The sequence below is a fragment of the Ochotona curzoniae genome, unplaced genomic scaffold (genome assembly GCF_017591425.1).
Source record: "Ochotona curzoniae isolate NIBS_2020 unplaced genomic scaffold, NIBS_Ocur_1.0 contig_1014, whole genome shotgun sequence".
Lineage (NCBI taxonomy): Eukaryota > Metazoa > Chordata > Mammalia > Lagomorpha > Ochotonidae > Ochotona > Ochotona curzoniae.
In genome coordinates, this window is record NW_024464920.1 from 1,228,491 (window position 1) to 1,255,281 (window position 26,791).

The 26,791-nt window shown below is 51.9% G+C and overlaps 1 protein-coding gene across 1 annotated transcript; it reads left to right on the forward strand.

The window, feature by feature from the left end:
• Positions 1-11,319: 11,319 nt before the first annotated feature.
• TMBIM6 (transmembrane BAX inhibitor motif containing 6) lies at positions 11,320-26,504 on the forward strand. Its single transcript, XM_040978881.1, has 10 exons — positions 11,320-11,414; positions 18,185-18,272; positions 19,189-19,297; positions 20,290-20,410; positions 22,173-22,221; positions 22,312-22,409; positions 22,563-22,642; positions 23,339-23,439; positions 24,260-24,335; positions 25,126-26,504. Exons 2-10 carry the CDS (start codon positions 18,217-18,219, stop codon positions 25,147-25,149), a joined length of 714 nt encoding a protein of 237 aa, XP_040834815.1. The 5' UTR covers positions 11,320-11,414; positions 18,185-18,216; the 3' UTR covers positions 25,150-26,504.
• Positions 26,505-26,791: the final 287 nt, after the last annotated feature.

Here is a 26,791-nt window from a genome sequence, read left to right on the forward strand (position 1 = left end):
CTCTTTTGATGTCCAGATTCTGTTTTGGAGAGCCTAACTTCAAGTCGGCCCCATTCCCAAACCCTGGCTTACTGCTCACATGTTCCCTGGAAGGCAGCAGGGGGTGGCTCAGGTAACTGGGTCCCTGTCACCCAAGGAGAGACCCAGGCTGAGTTCCCAGCTTCAGCCTGGTACAGCCCCAACTTTGGTGGACATTTGGAAGAGTGAATTAGCAAACAGAAGCTCCGTTCCTCTCCTCTCCTCTCCGCTCCTCTCCTCTCCCTCTCTCCACCCTCTCTCTATATATCTCTTTTTAAAAAGATTTGTTTATTTTTATTGGAAAGGCATATGTACAAGAGAGAAAGATCTTCCATCCACTGGCTCACTTCCCAAGTGGCTGCAATGGCCAAAGCTGAACCAATCTGAAGCCAGGAGCATCTGCCAGATCTCCAACACAGGTGCAGGGTCATCTTCAACTGCTTTCCTAGGCCACAGGAAGGGAGCTGGATGAGAAATGGAGCAGCTGGGATACGAACCAGCATCCATATGGAATCCCAGCACATGGAAGGCGAGAACTGTAGCCACTAGGCTGCTGCGCTGGGTCCTCTCTCTCTCTTTTAAATAACCAAATTATATTAATTGAAAAATTAAACAAGTTACTGTCTTGCTTGATAACAGCCTGCTCTTGTGATAACTAATCCAGTTCCTAAGAGGGAGAATTAATTCATGTGAGAAAAACCTTAATCTGTTATGAGGTCTCTTCCCTTGTAGCCCAGGCAACTCCTGTGAGGCCCCACCTCCCATCTGTCGACAGGAATTCTGGCAAAGGTAAACCATATTCAACCATAGCATCACACTCTGTCACCAAGGGCTGTGCCACCAAACAGGAGACAAACCCGGAATCTGTGGGACAGTCCACATTCTTAGCTGGGGTTTGTGGGTGTCTGTCCAAGGCTCAACCCCATGCCACTTAAATCTGATGCTGAAGTCTAACGGAAGCGCTGATGCCGGCAGTTTGTGAATAATGGGGTTATTGGGCTCAGAGTTGGAGGCTGGCAAGTCCTGGAGCGTGACTTACATCTGCATCACAACATGGCACAGGGCATCACACGATAGGAGTTCAAGAGCAAGTGTGGGGTCCAATGCAGTGGCCTAGCAGCTAAAGTCCTCGCCATGAATGCACCAGGATCCCACATGGGCCCCGGTTCTAATCCTGGCATCTCCACTTCCCATCCAGCTCCCTGCCTGTGGCCTGGGAAAGCAGCAGAGGAGGGTCCAAAGCCTTGGGACCCTGCACCCATGTGGGATACCCGGAAGAAGTTCCTGGTTCCTGGCACCGGCCATTGCGCTCACTTGGGGAGTGAATCATTGGACGGAAGATCTTCCTCTCTGTCTCTCCTCCTCTCTGTATATCTGACTTTGTAATAAAAAAATAAATAAATAAAAAGAGCAAGTGTGTACCAGCTGTAGGCAGCAGCCTTTTCCCAGACAAGTGTTAAACATTGCTGGTGGGCGTTCTGGGTCTGGTTAGTGCCAACTCTGTACTGTCCTTCTCTTTTTGAAGCTGTGGCAGGAGGTGGGGACTGGGAATGCCTGCCATCCACCCTACTGCCTTTGCCACCACCACAGGTGCCCCGGAGAAGGCCTTGCGTTACCAGGGGCTGGGGGACTGGGGATGGGTGGGAATGGGGCTACGGAAGGCTTGCTTGACATGCGCACAGTGATTCCCGGGGGATTCCACAGACCGAGCCACCGCAGCCACAGGTCGTTGAGGGAGCTGAGATGGCAATGAGCAGAAGGAGGACTGAAGGGGACCTACCTGGCTCAGACCAAAGAACACATCCTCATCCACTGCACCACAGCACTGGTTCTCACTTTTTTGTTTTGTTTTTGTTTTTAATTGGAAAGGCGGATATACAGAGAGGAGAGACAGAGAGGAAGATCTTCCATCCGATGATTCACTCCCCAAGTGAGCACAACGGCCGATGCTATGCCAATCTGAAGCCAGGAGCCTCTTCCGGGTTTCCCACGCAGGTGCCGGGTCCCAAGGCTTTGGGCCATCCTCTACTTTCCCAGGCCACAAGCAGGGAGCTGGATGGGAAGTGGAGCTTTACGGGATTAGAACTGGCGCCCATATGGGATCCCGGGCGTGCAAGGCGAGGACCTTAACCACTTGCGCCACCGTGCCGGGCCCTCTCACTTTTTATGTTAAAGGAATAGAGAAAGAAATCTTCCCATCACTCTCTTGGGTTTCTCAGTGTGGGTCTCCTTCTCTGAGCCATGCTTCCTGCTTCCCAGGACATACGGCAGCAGGGAGCAGCATCGGCAGCTCGGCTCCAGGACGCAAGCCAGGCGCTCTGATGTGGAAGTGCGTGCTTCAAACAGGACACTTCACCGCCGTGGTAAACACTTGTACCTCTGCTTCGTATAGAGCTGCTGCCCCGCCATGGAAACACCGCCACATCAACCCTAACCACCTCCCACACACCCACCTCCAAATACCAGTAACATGGAAGTTTGGGAATTCAGAGGTTTTTTTAAATGATTTTTTTAAAGATTTATTTATTTTTGGGCTTGGCAGTGTGGCCTAGCGGCTAAAGTCCTCACCTTGAATGCGCCCAGGATCCCATACGGGTGCCGGTTCTAATCCAGGCAGCTCCACTTCCCATCCAGCTCCCTGCCTGTGGCCTGGGAAAGCAGTCGAGGACGGCCCAAAGCCTTGGGACCCTGCACCCGTGTGGGAGACCCGGAAGAGGTTCCTGGTTCTCGGCTTCAGATCAGTGCAGTACCGGCCATTGCGCTCACTTGGGGAGTGAATCATCCGACGGAAGATCTTAAAAAAAATAAAAAAAAGACTTATTTATTTTTTATTGCAAAGTCAGATATACAGAGAGGAGGAGAGACAGAGAGGAAGATCTTCTTCTGTCCAGCGCCATGCTGATCCGAAGCCAGGAACCAGGAACTTCCTTCCAGGTCTCCCACATGGATGCAGGGTCCCAAGGCTTTTGGCCGTCTTCCACTGCTTTCCCAGGCCACAAGCATGGAGCTGGATGGGAAGTGGGACCACTGGGACTCGAACCAGCACCCATATCTGATCCCAGCTTATATAAGACGAGGACTTTAGCCTCTAGGCTACTGCGCCGGGCTCCCTTTTCTACCTTTTAAATAAAAATTTTGAAAAAAGAAGAGAAGAACTGTCAGTTGTGATTGAGGCTTGGTCCAAGGGTGCTGGGATGACTCAGGAGTGAGTTCACACTTCCTTGGGTATCCTGAGATAAGAGACACTGTGAAGGAAAGGAACGGGTTCGGGGCTCGCACAGAGCCTGGGCCGACCACTGACTTGATGGCACCGATGGCCCTGGGTGCTCTGAAGTACTGCAGAGAGATGAGGAGCTTCTAGAAGACCCCTCGCCATGGCCTGAGGCCTCTGAGGCGTGGTGCTCAGCCCAGGATCTGGGTGCAAACAAGACGTTACAAAGAAAAAAATCGCTTCTCCGTATGCCACTAGGATGGCATACCGCTGTGGCAAGCCAGCCCTCTTCCAAGAAGAAGCCCATGGAGAGGGCCACCCAGCACCGAATCCTCTGTGTGAAAGAGCTTTCGGGGTGTCTCCTAGCGCCCCTCCAGCTTGTGGGGACTGCAGTCCCTGTGTGCATGTGGCTGACAGTGACCCCGTGAGAGCCAGAAAGGCGCAGCCAACGCTGCTCGCAAAGGCTTAGAGTTCCCCAATGATCAGGGGTTTCCAACTACAGAGTTGGGGAATGATGTGTTACAAAGTAATAACTCAATCATCCTTAAGGCTGAAACCCAGCAAAATCCCACGTCCCACCTACCAAGAACTCGACCACTTGGGATTTCTCTACAAGATACATCCCACCACTTGCCGTCTGCAGTGAGCCCGCTGACAGCTCTACTTCTGCCCTGAACTCTGGACGCTGGTTTTCTAGAAGTACCCAAAGCTCCTGTCATAATCAAGTCCAGTTCTCTCACGCCTCTGTTCAAATTCCTGCAGAGCTGCCCAGATCCTCAAAATGAGTCAAAGTCGCCCTAAATCCACCCCCCTGTGCCCCCGCCGCCCCGTGTATCCGTTTGCTCAAGGTAGCAAAACATGGCACCCTAAGCCAACTGCAAAGTAGAGGTTTACCTTGGCTCAAGCTCCAGTCCAAGTTTGAGGGCCCACACCTGGCAATGGCGTTCCTGCTGCCAGAGTCCCAGATGGCACAGGACATCACATGGCAAGGACCAGGATGCACACACGTCCAGGTCTCTCTGCCTACATAGCCCCTGGTGTTCAATCACGGGCCTTCACCCCAGTGAGCTCCACCGCCAGATGAATCTCCAACCTCTTAATACCTCACAGCGTGGGTTACATTTCAACCTGAGTTTGCAGAGGGAACAGAGCCGACTGTATCCCTACCATTTTGTTCCAGCCCCCAACATGCCAGGCACACTGCCAGCTGCACCAGGCAGGCACTGGCCAGGGCTTTGCCCAAGCTGTTCCTCTGTCGAAATGCGTTCCCCTGAGGTCCTATACTGCTTAACCTCTCTTTGCTTTTTCCTCCATTTTTTATTATATTTTTGACAATCTTTACATAGTTAATTAGGGTAAAAAGGATCAAGGGCTACAGGAAAGTGGGTAAGACTATTATTTCCATATTGTTTCCTTCATGTATCTGAGGGGGATATTAAGGGAGAAGCCCCACCCAGTCTCCCACCCACCCTAGGTCCAACATGTGGGGCATACTTGCTCAAGTGGTTGTGATAGTTCACCAGTTATGCATCGCTGCCAATCTCGCCACTCCAAGCACGAGGAGGTTGTTGAAGAATCCACTGATTGACATAGTCCATCATAGTCTCCGTTTGCCCAGTGTTTTCACTGCCAACATATAGCTGAGGTGCTTGATTGACTTGTTCTGTCTTCTGTCTTTTCTTGGTTAGGGTTCTGAGTCTGGCATTTCAATTGGAGAGATCCGCAAAGAAAATTTGGCTGAGGTGTGCCCAGTCCAAATTCTTGTGTGTACTGGCAAGTACAGGGCCCAGCACAGTCCATTGCCCCAATCAGCTGGTGGTTGCAATTGCTGGTTTGGTTCTGTTTTCAGCCCTGACTTCCACTGGAACCAATGGGTGTTGAAGTCCAGCCTGGTTCTGCCCAGCACATACTTGGCCCTCACATAAACCAGTGGGAGTTGCAGCCTAGACAGAGAAACCCACAATAACCCCCACCGGGCCCTCCCCCTACCCTGGTTTGCCAGTATGTGTAGCTGATGAGTCCAGTCTGACGCACGTCCCCTTCGGCTCTCGTACATGCCAGTGGGTATTGAAGCTTAGTTCCATCTAACCAGCTCAACTATCCAGCCCTTATGGATGTTGTTGAGTGTCTCTCTGTCTAGCCACCCCAGTCCCTGTCCTAGTGTTCATGTTCTCCTGTGGGAGTGGTAACCCAAGAGGAAAGAGCCCACTATTTCCCTCCCAGGCCTCTCCCACTCCCGGATTATGCACTCTCCAGGTGGTTCTGTGGGTTGACTTGACAGAATTAGACCACAGTGCCAGCTTCTGCCAGCTGATGCTGAGGCTAAGCCCAAACAGCTCTCACCCACTCTAATTTTGTTTGCACCAGTAGGAATAATCAGCCCAACCTGGCTTTTCCCTGATCTAGTCCACTTGAGGCCCACAGGCGTTGTAGCCCTGCTTAGTCTGGTCTGCCCCCATCCCAGCTCATGCTCTCCAGTGGGAGTAGCTGTCCAGCAAGGGAACCCTCCCCTTATTCCCCCTGCCGGCTCTGCCCCCTCCCTTCCTGGTTCTCACACATGCTGGTTGGGCGCTGTGGTCACATCCGGTACAGGCAACTTCATCTTGGCATTCCTTATTGTGCACTGGTTTTTGTCATGACCGAACCTGGCTCGACCCACACTCTGTTCTGGTGCTCAGGTTTGCCAGTGGATGACGTGAACTGGTTCAGCCTGGTCTGCCCCTGATCCGTGCCAAATGTATGCCAGTGGGAAGCTTTCCATGGCCTGGTCTGGGCTGTTTCCTCATCTTGCTTCTTGTGCTTACCTGCCAGGTCTGTGTCCTGCCAGAGGAGTTGTCCAGGCTCTTCCATCAGAACCTCTCCCAATGCCAGATTTTGCACATACCAGTGGGTCCATGAGCCAGCCTTACTCAGTTCACCTCCTGTTCTAGCAGAAACAGTGGCTTTTCCCAACTGGCCTTCAACCCAATCTGGTTCTTGCTGTTGGATGTTCCAGCCCAGCCACAGCTCATCCGTACTCACATACAGCTCACTCATGGCTCAGTAGGGGCTGAGACCTAGCCTAGTCTGTCCCACAGCTACCCTGGTCCTCCAGAACACCAGATGGTGTTGGAGTCTGGCCCGGCTTGGTGCATCCAATCCCAATCCATACTTGTGCCAAGGGAGACTACAACCGTATCCTGATCAGAACGCAGCCCTCAGTCCAGCCCACGTGCCCGTTGGTGGGAACTTCAACCCAGTTAGGGTGTCTGCTTAGCTCCCCAACCGGGCCTGTTGCCAGCCATAGATCATGTGCATGGCAGTGGTTGCTCTGACTCAGCTTGGCTCAGCCCCTCACCTGTCCTGACCTCTGCCTTAGATACTATGGATTAGCGTCCCTGTCTCACACAGAACAGTAGGTACAAGAGCCTAATTTGGGGCCCGGCGTGGTGGCGCAAGTGGTTAAGGTCCTCACCTAGCACGCCTGGGATCCCATATGGGCGCCGGTTCTAATCCCGGCAGCCCCGCTTCCAGCTCCCTGCCTGTGGCCTGGGAAAGCAGTCAAGGACGGCCCAAGGCTTTGGGACCCTGCACCCGTGTGGGAGACCCGGAAGAGGCTCCTGGCTTCGGATCAGCATAGTATCGGCCGTTGCGCTCACTTGGGGAGTGAATCATCGGATGGAAGATCTTCCTCTCTGTCTCTCCTCCTCTCTGTATATCTGCCTTTCCAATAAAAACATAATAAAAATAAATCTTTAAAAAAAAAAAAAAAAGAAAAAGAGCCTAATTTGGCATGGCCAGTGCTCCATCCTGGTTTCTAATTTTGCTTGTGGGCTAAGGTTTGCTCAGTCCTGCCCAGTCCACCCCATTCCATTACCAATTCACACATTAGCCAGCTGTTGGAGCTACTTTGCCTAGCTTGTCCGACCTCCAGGTCTGGACCACATGTTCACCAGTGGGAGCTATGGCTTGCCAGGGGAGTTTCCCAAGTTCCTCCACTTGATCCACTCCCAGACCCAGTTCTCATACATGCCGTTGGGTTTTAGGCCAGTGTCCAGCAAAGTCTAGCCTTCCACTTGGCCTTGTGTGAGTTGGTGAATGTTGCAGCTCAGCCCACCCCACATCCTATTCAGGATGCACATTCAGGTGCTGCTGCCTTGACCAGTCCAGACTATTGTTGATTCCTTTACATGTGATTGATGGCAGGCTCCTTGGTCACACCTAGCTTAGTCCATCACCACCCCAACTCTGGAGATAACCAGTGGGGCTAGAATTTCCACAGGGTTTGGCCCACACATCCCCCACAGAATTTGCCCCCGGTTATGGTTCTTGAGTGCTAGTTAATGTCATGTCCCTGCCTAATGTGACCCGTCTCCTGATCCATCATCATGTCAGGTAATAGGATATGATCCTACTAGACAATCCCTGAGCCTTAGCTTTTGAATGAACTGGTGTTCGGTACTTAGCATTGTTCAGTGATTGTTCAGTTCTTGAAAGGAAAACTTACTCTGTCATTGGGAATCTTTAGGATTGATTCACAGCCTAATGCACAGTGGGTTCAATCTGGAGCTGCCTTAGCAACGATTCAAAGATTCAAAACCCCAGAGCTTCCAGCCAGGTGACCATCAGGTGGAATCTGGTGCCAAATGGTGCACTGGCCACCTGGGCACAGCTCACCACGTGCACGCGGTGGCTGGAGTCAGGGATCTGAGCATGGAGACACCCCGGCCTGGCACCCCCCCCCAGCAAACTGGAAGGCTGCAGGAAGTTTAAACTCCCAGGCCCAAGGTCGCGCCCCTCCCCAATCCCATCCACTGTTCAATGAAGGCGGTGGGCCCCACGCCCACCCAGCCCCCAAGGCTTCCCACCTCGGTATATTCACCCTGAAGGGAGCAGTCCCTGGAGCCCAGGCATGGCCCGGGACAGCTCACCACGTGGAACACACAGTGGCTGGAATCATTCACTTTTCACTTCTATTGCTTCCATATTTTCTCAGAACTTACGATCCCAATCACTGTACTGCTTTGTACTTTAACATGCTAAATAACTCATTTATTTTTTAATGCTTGCTCTTCAATTTTTCTCCCCTGGTCAGTATGTTGCATCTCTGTGGTCAATGACCTCTGCGTTTAGTTCTCCGCTGTGTCCACAAGTACCTAAAACATATACATCAAGGCCAGTATGGTGGTGTGGCCAGCTAATTCTCCATTTGCAGTGCTTACATCCCATCTGGGTGCCAGTTCATGTCCCAGCTGCTCCACTTCCCATCCAGCTCCATGCTTACATCCTGGGAAAGCCCTCAAGATGGCCCAAACCCTTAGGGCTCTGCACCCACATGGAGGACCTGGAACAAGATCCTGACTCCTGGCTGTGGATAAGCTCAGCTCCAACCATGGTGGCCATTTGGAAAGTGAAGCAGCTGATAGAAAATTCTCTCTCTCAGTGTCTCTCTAAATCTTTTTAAAATAAGAATAAGTACATCTTTTTAAAAGAAGTGTATATTGGGGCCTGGCATGATAGCATAATGGTTAAAGTCCTCGCCTTGAACACACTGGGATCCCATACGGGCGCCACTTCTAATCCTGGCAGCCCCGCTTCCCATCCAGCTCCTTGCCTGTGGCCTGGGAATGCAGTCGAGGATGGCCCGAAACCTTGGGACCCTGCACCCATGTGAGAGACTCGGAGGAGGTTCCTGGCTTCGGATTGGCTCAGCTGTAGATGTTGCAGCTGCTTGGGGAATGAGCCATCGGACGGAAGATCTTCCTCTCTGTCTCTCCTCTCTGTGTATCCATCCGCCTTTCCAATAATAAATAAATAAATCTTTTTTTTTTTAAGTGTGTATTGTAGGTGTCCAGTGAATGAATAACTGTCAGGTGGCAGTGTGCAGGCTGATTGCTTAGCAACCTCTTGTTCCAGGCAGAGAGCACAGAATGAGCCTAACAGAAGGCTCAGAAGCAGAACTGCAACCGGAAGGGTCACACTGATGCTGAGCTGCAAATTCACACGGCAACCCGCGAGATGAGTAACCCGAACCAGAAAGGGTATCTAGCACTCAGCACCCAGGAAAGTGGCAGAAGTTAGTGTGTGTGGCGGGGGGAGAAACCCCAATTAAGACAGATCATGCATTTTCTTTCATTTCGTGAAATGAAACTAAAAGCAAATATTAGGAAATGATGTTTAAAGAAAGAAACATAAAGGGGCCTGAGCAATGGCTCAACTGGCCAATCCTCTGTCTGCTAGCATCCCACACGAGCGCTGGTTCATGTCCTGGCTGCTCCACTTCCCATCCACCTCCCTCCGTGTGGTCTAGGAAAGCAGTAGAAGACAGCCCAAAGTATAGGAACCCTGTGCCCATGTGGGAGACCCCAAAGAAACTCCCGGCTCCTGGCTTAGCTCCGGCCATTGCATCCATTCGGGGAGTGAACCAGCCAATGGAAAATCTCTCTGTCTTTCCTTCTCACTATAAATCTACCTTTTAATAAATCTGGGCCCGTCATGTACAGCTAAAGTTCTTGCCTTGAGCATGCCAGGATGCCATATGGGCACAGGTTCTAATCCCGGCAGCTCCACTTCCCATCCAGCTCCCTGCTTGTGGCCTGGGAAAGCAATCGAGGACAGCTCAAAGTCTTGGGACTCTGCACCGCGTGGGAGACCTGGAAGGAGGTTCCTGGCTTCTGGCTTCGGTTCAGCACAGCACCGGCTGTTGTGAGTCATCGGACAGGAGATCTTCCTCTCTGTCTCTTCTCCTCCCTGCATATTTGACTTTCCAATAAAAATAAAATACATCTTTTTTTAAAAAAAAAAGAAATTTTTTTAACAAGAAACATAAAACCAATAAATATTAGATGGCATTATAGAGAATAAATTTAACTGGGTCAATACCGTGCTATATCAAGTTAAGCCTCCAGCTGCAGTGCCAACCTCCCAAATGTGTGCTGGTTCAAGTCCCGGCTGCACCACTTTTGATCCAGCTCTCTGCTATGTTCCTGGGAAAGCAGCAGAAGATGGCCCAAGTGCTTGGCCCCTTGTGCCCAGGTTGGAAACCCAAAAGAAGTTCCTAGCTCCTGGCTTTGGCCCTGCCCAGCCCTGCCATTACCTGGGGAGTGAACCAGCAAGAATCAAGTGCCTAATCTACATTTATTCCATTTTTTTTTAAACCAAAAAATTTTCTGTCCGTGGGCCAGTTTCCTCAACTGGAAAGTAGGGCACAGAGCTGGCCTTCGTCAGACAAGTGTGGGACTCTTAAAAATTATGCAATAAAGTCAATATTTATTTAGAGCAAGTAAAATTATGTAATAAAGACAAAATTATGTAATCGGGTCAATATTTATTTAGAATGAGATAGGAAATCATTAGAGGTTTTAAAATGCTGGCAAAACCTCCGACATCACAACATAACATTATTAACTGCCTCACAACCACCGCGAGTTGCCCTCCTCCCCTTTCAAATGTTGCATCCCATGTCTCCTCCGCGGGATCTTTTAATTCCAGCTTCAGAGTAGAACGACAAATTAGTAAACAAGAAAACAGAGTTTTAAAACGGGATCGTTTAGAAACTTTGCATCAGCTTTCCACCTCTCCACTCGCACGAGGTGTTTTCCTGCTGGGATCAGGCCCTGGAGGGAATGGCCACCAAACGGGCAGCCAAGATAGCCGGGTCGGGTCCTCGCAGCCTTCCTCATCCACCTCACCCAGCGCCCACCGCGCACGGTGGAAGGCGACTTGCAAGAACCCGCCTTCCCCAGGCAGGCGGATGGGCAGGTGGTCCCGGCAGTGTGTTCTCGAACCGCGCGAGCTCCCCGGATTTATCAGCAGGGCCCGGGACTGGCCGGTCCGGGCGGCGGAGGCCCCTGACTCGGCAGCCGCGCAGGCGGAGCCCGCCCTTCCTCGCTCCGTCCACTAGGGGCGGTGGCGGCCCGAGAGCCGCCCTCACTACGGAGGAAGAAGGCGGAGACCTTTCCCAACCGCGGCGGACGGTGGCCCGAGTCTTGATGGACAAGCGAGGTAGCTAATGACTGTGAGGTAAACCGTCGCTGTTTATGCACGCACAGCCAATGGCAAGGCAAAGGCTAGCCAGTGGCCAATGAGGAGCGACCTTGAGAGAGGGGCGGATGCCGTATAAAATAGCCTGGCGCCGACGCCGGGAGTGTCAGAGCACATCCGGTGTTGGGAGAGCTGCCAGGCTCTTGAGAGGAGGGCTACGAAGGTAACGTCCGGGCCCGGCTGGGGTCGGGCCGGCCGGGAGTGAGCGGTGGGAAGGAGACCGTCCTGGCTGAGCCGAAAGCGGAGTCTCCCGGGCTGGCGGAGGGGACGGGGCCTCGTCCGCCGTGCGCGGCGGGGCGGGTAGGGGCGCTCGCGCCGCGCAGGCGCCGGCCCGGATGGGGGGTGGGGTTCCGCGGCCGGCGGGGCTCGCGCGGGGCGGCGGGGCGGCGGGGCGGCGGGGCTCCTCGGCCCGTGCTGCCCGGCGTGTCCGGCCGGCCGTGATGTCACGCTCCTCTGTGACATGGGAGGAGGCTCCGGGGTGGCCGGGCAGCCGGCGGCCGCACCTGCTTCCCAGGGCCCCCGGGGCAGCAGCCCCGCTCCGGTCCGACCGGTTGGCTGTGGACGGGTGAGGCGGCGTCGCCGGGACCTGCTGGCCGCAGCCGCCCTGGGATTCTTTGGTTTTTGTTGCTGAGCTGTGAGCACGGCTCTGCATCGCCTGCCCCGGGAGCAAACCGCTCTCAGGTGGAGAAGGTCCAGCGGCGGGTCACCTGTGAATGAGTAACCCGCCGGACGTGCCCACTGGGGCTAAAGGTGAATGGCGGATGGGCTTGGCTCCTTGTCGCTTGCCCGAGACCGACGTGAAGTTAATTCGGGAATGATTATCCGTATTTTACTACCGCATTTTTTTTCTTCTTACGGATCTTTGCGCGCGCCCTTCGTTTCTGCCATTTTTTAGAACACTTCTCGGTGTGTGTGTGTGTCTAGTGTTTTGTTTGTCGTGACTTCGGCAGTATGCGAAGACTCAGCTTCTCTGCTGTTTTCTTGCAGTAATACTAGAACGGCCGAGTCCTTGAGAAATTCAGCCTGTTTCCTTCCTGCGTTATTCATCTTGCTGTGCGGACACGGCTTTGAGCTTTTGCTTTTCTCTCTCTTCCGCGCTGTTGATCTGATGGACTCTTACTCCTCTAAAATGGGGAAAGGCCGTGTGTAACCCGGATACCGAGCAGTTCCGGGTTTGTTGGTTTGGTTTTCACCCTGATAATGTGGGTTGTGCTGCTTGTAGGAATGAATGCTGGGAAGTAATGAAAGTACAGAGAAGTGTGTCAGGCCTCGGCGTGTGTCTGGTTGGTTTGTTTTTGGGATTTCCCTTGCCCTGGGCTCGGGACTGAGGGAGTGCGGGCTTCTTCACGGGTGGAACCAGGCACGGGTGTTGAAAGGGCTGTGTTAACTTCTTGGTGTTGTCGAGTGTCCCACGGCTGCTCTTGTCGGCATGCCGGTATTAATCATAATGTCAGATGACCTGAAATGACAATTACTTTTGCTCTGGGTTAAGTGGTACAGATGGCAGGACTTGTGACACCAAAGCCAGTGCCTTTGAAGTTGGGTTGATTTGAAGATGAAAGGGGAGAGCTTGTAAAAGCACACTGGAAGCTGTGAAGTGTTCTGTGACCAGTCAGGCCTGAAGACTTTCACTGGGTTTCATAAACCACCCAAGGGTATTGCTCTGCCCTGGGGAAGCTGCTGAACAGTCCCAGGGGGCCCTGGCCCCAGACTTCTCCTTTGCCAGTTTGGCTTGGCTGTCCAAGTATCTTCCACATCACCCTGTTTGTGTTCTCCCACAGTTGCGTAACCAAATCTGACAGAACCATTACGGCTTTTATATTAGACAAGTTTTTGTTCCAAGGACCGTGTATGCCAGATCGGGCCCTTTGAGTGACCCACTGGAGTAGGTGCCACCGTGAGCCTGCTCGGGACCGTCTGGGAGCCAGCCCCGGGGAGTGGGCTGTGACCCACTGGAGTAGGTGCCACCGTGAGCCGGCTTGGGACCATCTGGGAGCCAGCCCCGGGAGTTGGCAGTGAGCGGTGCTCCTGGGGGCGAGCAGCTCCCGCAGGGGAGCTGGAGGGAGGCACCGCTGGCCCCAATCACTGCGGTCACTTGTCCTAGTCTGAGCTGGCTCTCCCTGGGCTCAGTCATTAGGGAGGGATTATTGATTTATACCCGAAGAAGATTATGTATTTAGGGCACTGGCACCTTCTTGGGGTTCAATATCTGTCAGACAGGTTGTGGATATGGGGGAGAGATTCAAAAAGTGCTGCATTTGGTAGGAAAAATGGTTTATTGGCAGTGGTGGACATTCCATGTGTGCCCACTGGCTTGGCTTTGCTGCAGTCCCCCGTAGGAGTGGGTTGAGTGTTAGCTGATTTGGAGACATTGGTTCAAGTGACAAGGAGGTACCCTCATCTGGGGTGAGCAGAGCCCAGCCCAGGACAGACAGAATTCCCTGGGTTATTCTGAAATGCAGCTGCCTGGGGGCAGGAGAGCATCAGCCTAATGACCACTGAGCTCATCAGGTGCTGGGTTATTAGGCTGCCTCACAACGCCCTGTGGCCCGGTGGGACAGGAGTCGCAGAGAAGGTGTGAGACACGCTGCTTAAACACCACCAGTAAGATTGCTCAAATTCCTTCAGTTCAGTTTATACTTTGTTACCACCCCCACCCCCCATTTAATTTTACTGTCTAATTTGGGTGCATAGTATATTTCTATTTTGTAGCCAGCTGTTAGTGATTGAGCAACATTTTCTGAGGAATTAATCTGCAAGGCATGTGTAAACTAGGCCTAGGATAAATGTCCTGTGAAACTAGACCTTGAAAAGGAGAGGGAGATGCAGTGAGAATGGGCGTAGTGGATGCCGACAGCAGTGGCAGTGGTTTCTGCGTGTTCTTGCTTTCAGCTGCGCCAGGTGAGAGTATTGTGTGTCACTGTTTGACAGAAGGTGGAACTGAACGCTTGCAGGAAGTGCTGGCCAGGGCACAGAGCACCAAGTCATGATGCACCTTGCTGCGGAGACAGGGCGCTGCAGGGCCGGGCGGCCTCTCCTGAGCACTGCCTGGGGCTTTTCTGTGTCTCACTTTAGTGCTTTGGGTACCTGAGGACATACACACAGGTCAGAGTGGTTGAATCAATCAGGAAGAAATAGTCTTAGAACTCACAAACTAGTATTTCCTTGAATGTGTAGACAGTGTTCTGATGACCTGCTAGTTTCATGTTAAATGGTATGCTGGCAGGCAGCGTCTGCCTGGGTCGCATTCACCTGGCTTTGTTTTTTCAGACACAAGGATTTTTCTTTTTTCTTTTTTTTTTTTTAATTTTATTTATTTTATTGGAAAGGCAGATGTACAGAGAGGAGGGGAGACAGAGAAAAAGATCTTCCATCCGATGATTCACTCCCCAACTGGCCACGACGGCCAGTGCTGCGCCGATCTGAAGCCAGGAACCAGGAACTTCTTTCCAGGTCTCCATGTGGATGCAGGGTCCCAAGGGTTTGGGCTGTCCTCGACTGCTTTCCCAGGCCACAAGCAGGGAGCTGGATGGAAGCAGGGCTGCCAGGATTAGAACCGGCGACCTTATGGGATCCCAGCGCATTGAAGGCAATGACCTTAACAATTACGCTGTCGCAGCATGCCCAGAGTTTTTCTTAATGCATACTAAATACGGGGTCATTTCTGTTTTGGAGAGATTTGGCAGGTTCCATGTGTGTCCTATGCACTGTGCTGGAATAAGGGTACAGAAAATGATTTCACGTTTTTAATGGTTAAGACTTGAGCCTTGACGGTTTTTGTTTTAGGACAGGAGTAAGGAGGATGTCTGGAAAAGCAGCAAGGACGGTAAGCTGTGGCTGGCCACTGGTAGTGACTGCCTGCCCTGTCGCACCTTCCTCCCCACGCAAGATGCCTGACGTGGAGCGTGGCTGCTCTCCTTGGCACAGCCACGAGTAAGCTGGTAGCTCTTGGGGTGCCTTGGGGTGCTGTGGCAGAGGAGTCTGGCATGGGCTAAACACAGGGTGATGAGAGTAAACACAGTCTAGCAAGAATTACATGAGCAGTTGTGATTGGTTGTGACAGCGCTGGATCCGCTGCTGCTCTGAGGATGGTGGTATTGAGTGAGGCCCTGAAGCAAGTGGAAGGGATTTCCTTGTAATTAACGCCTGCGCTGGTTTCTCCCAAGCAGATGCAGCATGGATTCCTCACTCCTCCCCAACCCAGGCATTGTCCACACAGTATGCTTTGTAAATGCCCTGCCTTCTTGTTTTAGAGTGTTTAAGACCTGGGAAATGAGAGCAGATCCGTGAAATGGGGTACATTGTAATAGGCTTATATACAAAACGACTATTGGATTTTTCAGCAATTTGTATAGTAAAACACACATGATAGCATTTGAATGTACTCTGTTCTTAGGTGAATTTTCACTTTTTCTGTGGCCGTCCTCAGCTCCCTAGACTGAGTTACTTGGTCAGTGGTTCTGAGTCTGTTGAGTTCTGCTAAGAGCTGTTAGTTCCTGGGGCAGAAATGGTTGCAGTGGAAAGCTGCTCTTTCTGAGCTCTGGTGCAGTTTAACCTGGTTGTGCTGGGTGTGCATGTGAGCCTTTGAAAATATTATCTCTTTTCTGTATGGCTGTGTGGTCAAAATTGAGGGTACAGTTGTATCTTTATTAGTTATCTGTACATTAGTTCTTGTCTGTTTGGAACAGATCTAGAGCAAGTTGTCCTGCTTCCCTGATTCTAAGGCCTGTTTTTTCTCCTCAAGTTTTAATATTTCTGAAATAGATTGTCATATCTGTTAAGTAGATCTTTATTTTCTTTCCTGTAACTGTTACTAAAACTACTGTGTACTCTCACAACTATAAAACATGATAGTTAAATATTTCAGTAAATGCTGTTTGTGTATGAATTCTGGCTGCTGGTGAATGAAGGTTAAATCGCAGCTGGACACCTCCCTGCACACCCTGACAGGCTGCCATGCTTTTGACTTTCCCATCAACAGTTGTAGCAGCCCCGGAAAGAGGCGGGTCAGTGCCACCTGGGAAATCAGACAGCCAGACGCTGTGGGGTCTGCTTGCATAGGTGTTGCCCCTTTCTCACCAAGGAGCCTCTGGGCTTTTGAGGGGTAACCACCATTTCCCTGACGTGGTTCTTGAAATTGGCAGTAAGAGCTACTTTGGGTTGCCGCTGTGTTGGCTCTGAAGGTTGCTTCAGGGTTGCTGCATATTCTCTCTGGGGATGTCATTAAGGGTGTTAATGGAAACCTTAAACCAAGACACTTCCCAGGTGCTGGATTCTGCCCGCCTCTAAGGGTGCTCCCTGGAGAGCACGGTCAGCCTTCCTTGTGGCGTGTTAGGCTGTGGCTGGCCTCGCAACAGCCTGCAATAGTTGCACCATCTAGATCAAGAAGGCCCACAAGCTGTGACTTAGAGGGAGAGCAAGGCTTTGGTAGGTTCTCCACTGCTTCCTGCTGATTTCATCCTGAAGAGCAGAACTAGGCACAGAAGTGAGGTGAGTGAGCCAGCCGGTCAAGGAGGGGAGGGCCTGTGTGTTGGAGAGAGCCTTAGGAGGCAGTCGTGAGGCCTGCCCCTGGCCAGGACTCCTCAGGAAATTGTTAGGAGGTTGCAGTTTCTGAGAGGGCTGCACTCCCATGCACCGGTTCGCTTCCCAAAGGTCCGAAACAGCTGGGACTAGGCCAGAAGTCAGGAGCCAGGGCGTCCATCCGGGGCTCCACGGAGACTCCGTGAGCCCCCTCGGATGCAGGGCTGTGGTGAGGTGTGCACCCTAGCAGAGCCGCCACTGGGGGCTGGAGCTTTTATTGCTGGTGAGGATGGCATGAGCAGTCCGCCTGCCTTTCCAATAACTCATCTTTTGTGTGTGAAACCCACTCCCCTTTGGTAGGTTTTAAATGGACTGCGTTATGAATCTAATTTGGAGGATTTGTCTTTGGAAAGATGAGAACTGATTGAACCCTTAGTTGTACAGGTGGGGTATGTTTGTGTCGGATTGCATGTGAGCTAGGGGAGGGAGCAGGACCTGAAAGCCTGACTCAGCGGTACTGATGTAGTGCAGCCTGTATGTGCCCGTTCAAGTTCTGTTTCTCGTGAAAATGGGACAGTTAGCAAAACCTGAGTAAGGGCTGTGTGTGGATGAAATCATAATGCTACATCAGTGTGAATTTCCTGATCTTGATGGTTGCTTTTGACATGTGAAACTCAAATATTTAGAAGTGTAGTGTCTACATAGTTTGTGGAGAATGTTTCTAGTCTTCAGGGAGGATAAAGTAAGTGTAGTGGAGTAGTGATGTTACGAAGTCTGGGTGAAGAATGCGCAGGGCTTCTTTGTACTGTTCCCACCTTTCTGTGGATAAGGTTCTGAGACTGTGTCAAAATGGTGAAAAGTCTTTCTGCCTAAATTTGCTCTCAGAGGAAAACCATTATGAGATGTACTAAATAAACAGTTTTCTAGTGTGATGGTTTAAAACGCAAGTCCTAGTACACTATCCCACTTCATCGCGTTTCTTTCTCATGCCTTCACTGGGGGGCTCTGGCATCCTGAAACAGTGGTGTGAAATTGCTGCGTGAGCTGGTGGCTGATCGCCTTGACTAGACTGCTGATTATCTCTCTGACAATCTGGTTTTAAAGGGGCAAAGTTTTCTTCTAAGAGAGTAAAATCAAAGAAAATCTAAAAGAACAAGGGCGGGGGAAGGGCTTCACAAAGTTCCTGGAAGTGTAATTAAAAGTGAAGCTTGTTTTGGTGCAATAAGTTGTAGCTCCAAGGATAGCTATTTCATAAAGTCTTTATTTTCCATTAACCTTTTGAAAGTCCCTAGTATTTAACAATGCAGGTGGTTCTGATGAGATACTTTGAGTTTTTCCAGCTTGTCTGTTGTTTCTTAGCGGGGCAGTGTGTTACTTGCGCCTTCACAATGGCCCTTTGTTCTTACTCCACAGAGCAGAGGCTGTGTCCCACAGACTCGGGAACCATGAACGTGTTTGATCGGAAGATCAATTTTGATGCGCTCTTCAAGTTTTCCCACATGTGAGTGCCTTGCTCCTGACTGCATTGTCACCGTTCATGCCTGGCTTATTCCCTTTTCCTAGTGTATTGAGTTTTGTATAAGAAAAACTAACAAATACGTTTGGCTAAAACCCAGAAGACCGAATAGAAGCACCCACATGCTGCCGGCTGCTGTGTGATGATGTTGGGTACTAACTGTTGATTACTTTTAAGCTTTTGGCTCTCCCCCAAATTTTTCTTTTTTTAAGATTTTAAAATTTTTATTGGAAGGGCAGATGCACGGAGAGGAGATACAGAGAGAAAGACCTTCTGTCTGCTGGTTCACTCCTCAACTGGCTGCAATGGCTGGAGCTGAGGAGCCAGGAGCCGGGATTTTAGCTACTGCACCACGCTCAATAAATAAATCTTTAAAATTTTTATTTAGGGGCCCAGCGCGGTGGCGCAAGTGGTTAAGGTCCTTGCCTTGCACGCCCGGGATCCCATATGGGCGCTGGTTCTATCCCGGCTGCCCCGCTTCCCTTCCAGCTCCCTGTTTGTGGCCCGGGAAAGCAGTAGAGGACGGCCCAAAGCTTTGGGACCCTGCACCTGTGTGGGAGACCCGGAAGAGGCTCCTGGCTTTGGATCGGCATAGCATCAGCCGTTGGGCTCACTTGGGGAGTGAATCATTGGACGGAAGATCTTCCTCTTTGTCTCTCCTCTCTGCATATCTGCCTTTCCAATAAAAAAACATAATAAAAATAAATCTTTAAAAATTTTTTTTTTTTATTTAGCCTGTTTCAAAACATTTTTATGTGTGTTATTTAATGTATCCAAATTCTCTCAAGCTGTTTGTAATGCAGCTTTCACATATTCTCCGGGAAGGATGAAGTGAAGTTACTGTTAGCTTAGAGATGAGATTAGTGCAGGAGTGATGACTGCTGTCGCTGCTTTTTCCTAGAACCCCCTCGACACAGCAGCACCTGAAGAAGGTCTATGCCAGCTTTGCCCTCTGTATGTTTGTGGCGGCTGCCGGGGCCTATGTCCACGTGGTCACTCACTTCATTCAGGTAAGGACATCCTTCTCTCCTGGTTGCGATGATACTGACTGCCTTAGGAAGGAGCTCGCTCCACAGCGTGTGTTGCCCTTTCTTAACCCGACTCCGTCGTCTGGGGTCTGACCTCAGCCAGCCGTTCATCAGGACATGTGGAGCCATTTCGATTTTCTGGCAGAAAGCAGTGTGTCTTAGCATTGGCACCGAGCAGCCGCTGAGGCGTCTGCGCACTGAGGGAGGCGTGAGTGCGGGCTGGGAGTCTCCTGGACAGTGGCCTTTCTGTCCTTTGCCCCCTCCTTCCTCTCTGCCCAGGTGCCTGTGCAGTGTGGCTTTGACTGTGAGCTGTCACCTCGTGTTGGGGGCAGCCCTCCACAGCTCCTCTTCCAACACTGTGGAGGAGTTCCAGCAGGCTCAGAGGACAAGTTCTCATTGCCCGAGCCTTGTCTGTTTTCAGTAGCTTTTTTAGCAGGTGCCTGGGACGCGCCCATGTTGGCGTTTGGCACTGCAGAGGAGACACTGTCCTCGCGCTCAGGACCTGGCACCTTGGTGCTTACTTGTCCTGCAGGTGGAATGTGCTTGAAGCACTTGTCACCGTGGTTCTTTCTCAGGACTCCCTCGTGGTGTGAGGAAAGGTGGGGTGTGTTGGCTGACCGACTTCTCAAAGTAGAAGTGCCTCCAGCTCCCGCTGTGGTCCTGACCCGTCCTCAAGACTGGGGCTTCTCTGCTGAGCCCAGCTCCCGAGAGTGTGCTGACTTGTCCCCTGTGTCCAACTTAGAAAAGCCTGGTTGAATTCACAACTGTGAGGAGCACATTCCTTGACTTGGCTGTGAGGTTACACCCCAAGAAGCCCGTCGTCCTAAGTCGAAAATACCACGAGTGCCCGTATACCCGTGACCTTCCCAGCAGCTCAGCAACCCCGCACACCGGAGTGTTACTTGATGAGTCAGGTCAGAAAGGGGCCGTTGCGCCCTCACATCCGGGACCTGTGTGTGTTTCATTATTGACAGGCTGGCCTGCTGTCCGCGTTGGGCTCCCTGGGGTTGATGATGTGGCTGATGGCGACCCCTCACAGCCATGAGACTGAGCAGAAAAGACTGGGACTCCTGGCTGGATTTGCTTTCCTTACAGGTATTAAAGGATTGGTTTAATTTTGAGGGAGGAAAACGATGGAAGCCTTGCTTTATTATTATTCACTAAAAGCCAGTATTTGTCATTATAATGAAGAGTGATTTGTTTGACAAAGTGACAGAGAAAGAAAAGAGGTCCTCTGCTGATGCACTGCCCACGTGCCCCGGAGCCAGGAGCACCGGGACCCCAGCACGCCGCCTCCCGGGCACGTTGGCAAGGAGGCGGCATGGGATTGATGCCAGACACTCAGTGGGGGTCGTCGTGTCCCGGGTGGTGGCTCTCACTGCATGGCCTGTCCCGTAGTTTATCTGATGGGCATGCTTTGTTTTCTGTATGTTCCAATCATACAATTCCTTCAGCTTTTCTCTGAAGTATCTGCCTCTGTGGTGCTTTCTCCCTTCTGGTTTCTTCTAACATTGTACTCCACTCTGGAGTGTTTCGTGCCTTATACAGTGTGTTTCCCCGCCTGGGCTCACCTTGCTTCCCAGCCGTAGGGTGACTAGCGGCTGTGACTTGGGGTCAGGCTCAGGAGCTGAGCTGCTGTGATCATGCGTTACAGTAGTACGGTATCAGTGGCAGGCCTGGGTCTAAAGGGCAGAGGCTTGAACTGATTCTCAGTGCTTGCTGTGGGTTTGCCCGCCCTGGCCGCTGCCACAGCAGCATCTGTTCTGAGCCTTGCACACGGATGTGCTCTCACGGCTGTGTGCTGAGTTCCAGTGTGCAAGACACTTTGCTGATTGTTAAAAAAAAAAAAAAAAAAAACAACTGGAACACTTCTAGAATTTTCATGAACGGAAGAAGGACTTAAGCTGCATAATAAAAATACTTGCAGAGCAGTATTTGAGTTAGTATAGTTTGTTCCAGGAGACAGACTGGCTACCCAGTGTTGACATTTCAGTAAGGAAGAGATAGAAGGATTAAGATTTTATCAGAGAAGGCTTACTTTTGGTGGCATTAAAAGGGTAGGATTAGCAGAAGGGAAAGCAGCGAGAACTGCTGGCGCTCACGCAGAGCTGTCGTCTGCCCGCAGAACCTGTCCTTCCATCCTTTGCTACAGGAGCAGTCGGCCCCGCTTGGCCACAAAGGTCGCTGTCTGCCTCTGGCTTCTCTTCTCTGATTCTGCGTCTGGCCCACGTTGTCCTCTCCAACATCTGAGCTCAGAAATTCTTGACATGCCTGCTCCATTTTTCCCTGGATTTTTATTCCTCCTAACATTATTCATGATTGTTAACTAAGATGACAACTTTGTAGCTTTTGTCTATAAATAGTTCAGGGAGGTATATATTCTCTTGAAAAAAACGGGCATGAAGAGGGCGAGCAGTAGATTGCATTACCTGAGCCACACATTTTGTTTCTTGGGGGACACGATGGTGTGTGTGCTCTGAGCGGCCAGGGTCCCCTTGAGGCATCGGAGTGGGTGTCCTGCTGCTGTGCCGTGTGGGAAGCCGCCGGTGGGATACCTGCCTTCCATGTCAGCGTCACTGCTCCACTTGCGGTTGCAGCTTCCAGCTGTTGCGTGCCCTGAGAGGCAGCAGCTGGTGGCTCAAGGACTTTGGTTCCTGCCAGCTGCTTGGGAGACTCGGACGGATGGAGTTCTTGGCTTCATTCTGGTCCAGCCTCGCCTGTTGTGGGCATTTGGGAAATGAACCAGCAAATAGAAAATTTCTGTCCGTCAAGATTTCAAATATAGTCAACCCTTTTCATTTTTGATTTTAAAAAACCAACATTCACGCTCTGTTCCGGGGTGGTTGCTGTTTTGCAGGAGTTGGCCTGGGCCCTGCTCTGGAGCTGTGCATTGCCATCAACCCCAGGTAATCATTTTCAGAGTGTCGTGTTTTTTTTACTTCTGAGTCTGGGCTATGCACGAATTGCCCTCAATCCAATGGTCTTTCTCCTGACAGCATCCTGCCCACAGCCTTCCTGGGCACGGCCATGATCTTCACCTGCTTCACCCTGAGCGCTCTGTATGCCAGACGCCGCACCTACCTCTTCCTGGGAGGTGAGTGTGCATGGGGAGGGGCTCTGTTCGGCCCGAGTCCCTGTTAGGACTCCCTGCCTACCCGCAGCCCTCATTTGGGGGAAGGTAACTGGGTTTGCGGGAGTGCTTTCCTGTGTATTGGCTTCTCAGGATGGTGTTTGCCCTGTGTCACAGGTATCTTGATGTCAGCCATGAGCCTGATGCTCTTGTCTTCCTTGGGTAACCTTTTCTTTGGATCCATTTGGCTGTTCCAGGTAAGATTTTTGCTTGGCACCTGACAACAGCCTTTTTCTTGCTCAGCCCTAGAGCAGGTGGGCCCAGAGTCCTCCCGGGGTGCAGGCCACAGTAGACGCCTGTTAGTTGCTGTAACTGAACCACCTGAGAGGGGCTTTACAGAGCGAAGGTTCAGTGCTCAGCACCTCAGTGCCTCCCTTGGTTTGGGTATATGGTGAGCCAGGAACCAGAGGTGGAAACAGGGAACACACTTGTCTTGGGGCTGGTCTCCTCAAGGCAGTCATGAACACTCCACCCTAAGCACCAGTGCAGTCCAGTCCCTTCCTGAAGGCCCCACCTTCACTGCCATAACCTGGCTGATTCCAGTTCTCACCCGTGAAAACAAGACACTGGAATTTGAAGGGTACCCAGGCCATCCCCAGGTGTAACATCATCCAACCCCAGCAGGTGGAATTATAGTCTGAGCATGGAGGGTGTTTCAGAGGACATTTGTCTTAATGCGGGTCCAGTTCTTTGGTAAATGCTTGAAGCTCTTCAATGACCTTAAAGTAAAAACAGAATTGTGCCTGGAGAAGTCATGTGGTCTTGGTCGTAGGGTCAGTTGCCGTTGAGTGATTGTGTCTTAGGGTTAGCATTGGATGCGCTTGGATACAGCCAAGAATAAAGTGTGACTGTTATCCCACCTACCGTATTGGTAACTTCATTTTATTTTTTAGGCAAATCTGTACATGGGGCTGGTGGTCATGTGTGGCTTTGTCCTTTTTGATACTCAACTCATTATTGAAAAGGCTGAAAATGGAGATAAGGATTATATCTGGTAAGTGTTAAGAAATGGTCTTTATTTTTTAAAGGTTTATTTATTTGGAAAGCAGAGCAACAGAGAGAGTGGGTAGGAGAGGTAGGGAGATTTCTACCAACCTCTGGCTCCCTCCTCCCCAAATCGCCTCAAGAGCCAGAGCTAGGCCAGGCTGAAGCTGGGAGCCAGGAGCTCCGTGCAGATCTCCATCATGGTGCCGGAGACCTGAGCCCTTGGGCCACCGTCTGCCACTTTGCCCAGTTCATTAGCAGGGAGCTGGATCCAGAGCCAGGCACTCTGCTGTGGCTGGCAGTGTTACACTTGATGGCTTTAACAGTGAGAAAGAGACCGATACATTTTAAACAGTTTTGGTTTTAATTTAAATGGATTGTTTTTAAAATAAAATTTTTTTTAACTTAAATTTTTTTAACTAAAATTTTTTTTAACTTAAAATTCTACATATTTGTGAGGTGTATGTGGTGTTTTGCTATCTTTGATGTAGTAATCCTTTTCCAAGACCTGGCCCTGCACAGCCTTCAGCCCAGGCCCTCCCCTCTGTGGCTTCAGTGAGCTGAAGGCTTCCGAGTGTAGGGGCGTGGGGGGGAGGTGGGGGCTGGAGGCTCTGCGGGGCCGGGGGCTCTGTGGGCACGGGGGCTGGAGGCTCTGTGGGGCCGGGGCTGGAGGCTCTGTGGGGCCAGGGGCTCTGTGGGGCCAGGGGCTCTGTGGGGCCAGGGGCTCTGTGGGGCCAGGGGCTGGAGGCTCTGTGGGGCCGGGGCTGGAGGCTCTGTGGGGCCGGGGGCTCTGTGGGCCTGCAGTTGGTAACCTGCCTCTCCTCTTTCAGGCACTGCGTTGACCTCTTCCTGGATTTCATTACTCTGTTCAGGAAGCTCATGATGATCCTGGCTATGAATGAGAAGGTTAGTGAGCATCACCACGGGCACAGGTGGCTGGGAGCACCCGGGTGCACCTGCTCACACGCTGTGTAAGGTCAGGGGGACTGCCACGCCACGAAGTGAGGAGACAGAGGAGCAGTTAAAACACGTCTTCCCTGGTGTTTGTGATAAGAAGAGAACCTCAGTGGAGGTGGGGCAGCCTGCTGTGGCATCTAGGGACTCCAGGGTCAGGGTCAGGTAGGAGGTGACAGCTAGCTTTGGGGGGAGTTTTAGAAGCCGACTGATTTTCCATCTCTTAGTCTTCATCTTTTCCCGGAAAGGCATTTTGTAGAGTGTTCGTGAGTCTGATTCGGAGTCTGGTCTAACAGTAAGGAAATGCTTGAAGCTGGGGCTTGGCTTCTCACTTCCTGTTCTGAACAGGAAGTGGTGTGGTGGTGCAAGAGCAGGGGACTGTCTGGGGTTGGGACTCCGGCCTGTGCCATGGCCGGACTGGTGCCCCCACTTCATTCCAGAAACAGGTTGGGGTTCCGTTGAAGATTGCAGGAAGAGGCGGCCATGCAGCCAGTCTCTGTGTATCGGCCTGTGCCGTGGGCGCCCATCTGCCCTTCTGCCCAGGCCCTCCCCTGGCCAGCGGCAAGCTGGCGCTCATCGCAGCCTTTGCTAGTTGGGGTTCGAGTCGTGGCGAGGACCATGAGGAAGGTGGTCTTTGTTGTCTGGTCTGCTTTGGGGCTAAGCAGGGGTCACCTGGGTAGTCATAGCCTGAATGTTGGTGCTTTAAGCTGACAGGGCGCTGTTCTCTGCCCCTCTTTCCCAGGACAAGAAGAAAGAGAAGAAGTGAGCGCACGGCCTTCCCAGCTCCACTCCCTCGCCCTCATCCCCCCCGCACTCATTACAGGTGGCGTGCTCTGTGATAATGAAAAGCATCAGAAAAGCTTTTGTACTTTGTGGTTTTCTCTATTTTGGATTTTTTGATCAACAAACTGATTAGCAGAACATAGTTTGGAGTTTGGCTTCGTATTCCTGGGGTTCTTCACTTCTTCTCTGTCAGCCCCGTCCTTAGCCCCTTCCTCCGCTCAGCAGCCAGTCCAGTGAGGAGTGGGAGCCCCGGCCGCCGTGCTCTGTGCCTCTCCACGGGTGCTGGGACTGTTGGGCAGAGCTGGCCAGCTGCCCTCACTGTTGGATTTGTGTGCTGTTGCACGGGACTGGGCAGCGTGGTTTTCTTTGGAAAGAAGGTTGCTGGTCCCGTTGCTAACTGAGGCTTGTAACATGAGAGAACGTCAAGACCTTCTGGTGGACACTCTGCTGCTTCTAGACCGCCCGGCTGGCAAGCACTCCCCGCCTCAGCCTCCTGAGGGAGCCCGGCTTCGTGTGCATTCCGTTCCCACCCCCTCCCGACCCTCAGGGCACCTGCCGGCTCTCTGCTGGCACAGGAGGATTCCAGCAGAAAGGGAAGACGCGTCTGCATCCCCCACCTCGTGCGCTTGTTGAAACCCTGGGCGTTGCCACAGCTCCAGAAGCGTCTTTTGGGTCGCTGTGGTTAGCCGTTACAGGAGAGGAAGGCCAGGGGAGGGGAGAGGCCGAGCCCTGGCACAAAGCATGTCAGACGCAGAGAGGGCTCTGCTGAGGTGGCACACACAGAGCCTGCCAGCGGAGCAGGGCCATGGTGACCCTGCAGCTTCCTAGCGGCCCGTGGCGCGTGTGCTCAGCCGGGCGCCGGTGGATAGTGTCAGACCGGCTGCTCGGGCACTTAATGATGTCTGCTTTACAGATGCACTTTAGCTTTGGATCCGGTCACCTGTTAGCAGAATGCGGTAACCGTCTAGGCAGGCTCCAGGCGCCTGGCCCAGGGAGAGCCCAGTCCTGCAGCTTTGTGGCTGGGCAGTGCTGCAGGCTGCCCCCTCAGCTGGCAGCGGCCGAGGCCTGCCCGAGAGGCCGTCCGCAGTCAGCGTTTGGGGCTTTTCTGTCTGCAGTCCTCGCAGCCACAGTGGCGGCTCCCTGTGTGCCACGGGACTGGCGTCCCGGGAGGCTTGTTCCCAGGCTGCTACGTCGCCGGCAGGATTCACTCCCTCTGACCCAGCTGCTGCCTGCAGCCCCCGGCGTGAGGACCTTTCTGGGGGGTCTTCCTTCCCGTCGGGCCCCCATTAGCAACTCAGAACATCCGGGATTCTCTGCCAGGCTTGAGACTCTGAATGACATCTCCCGAAGCCAGACTCCACCTCTTGTGCTTTTTTTGCTTGGGATAAAGAAATTTTCTTTAGAAACAGTGCCAAGAATGATGAAATATAAAAAAACTACTTTTAAAGAAAACACCTAACAGGTTTTTAATACAGTTATCGCTGTAATTACCACTTTCTTTTCTAGTTCTTGGTTTTCAGCTCAGGCTGCACACTCATACTGTGAAGACAGAGGTGTTTTTGATTCAGAAGTATATGAAAATCTACATAGTCTTAATTTGTAAAAAATAAAGGAAATTCCGTAAC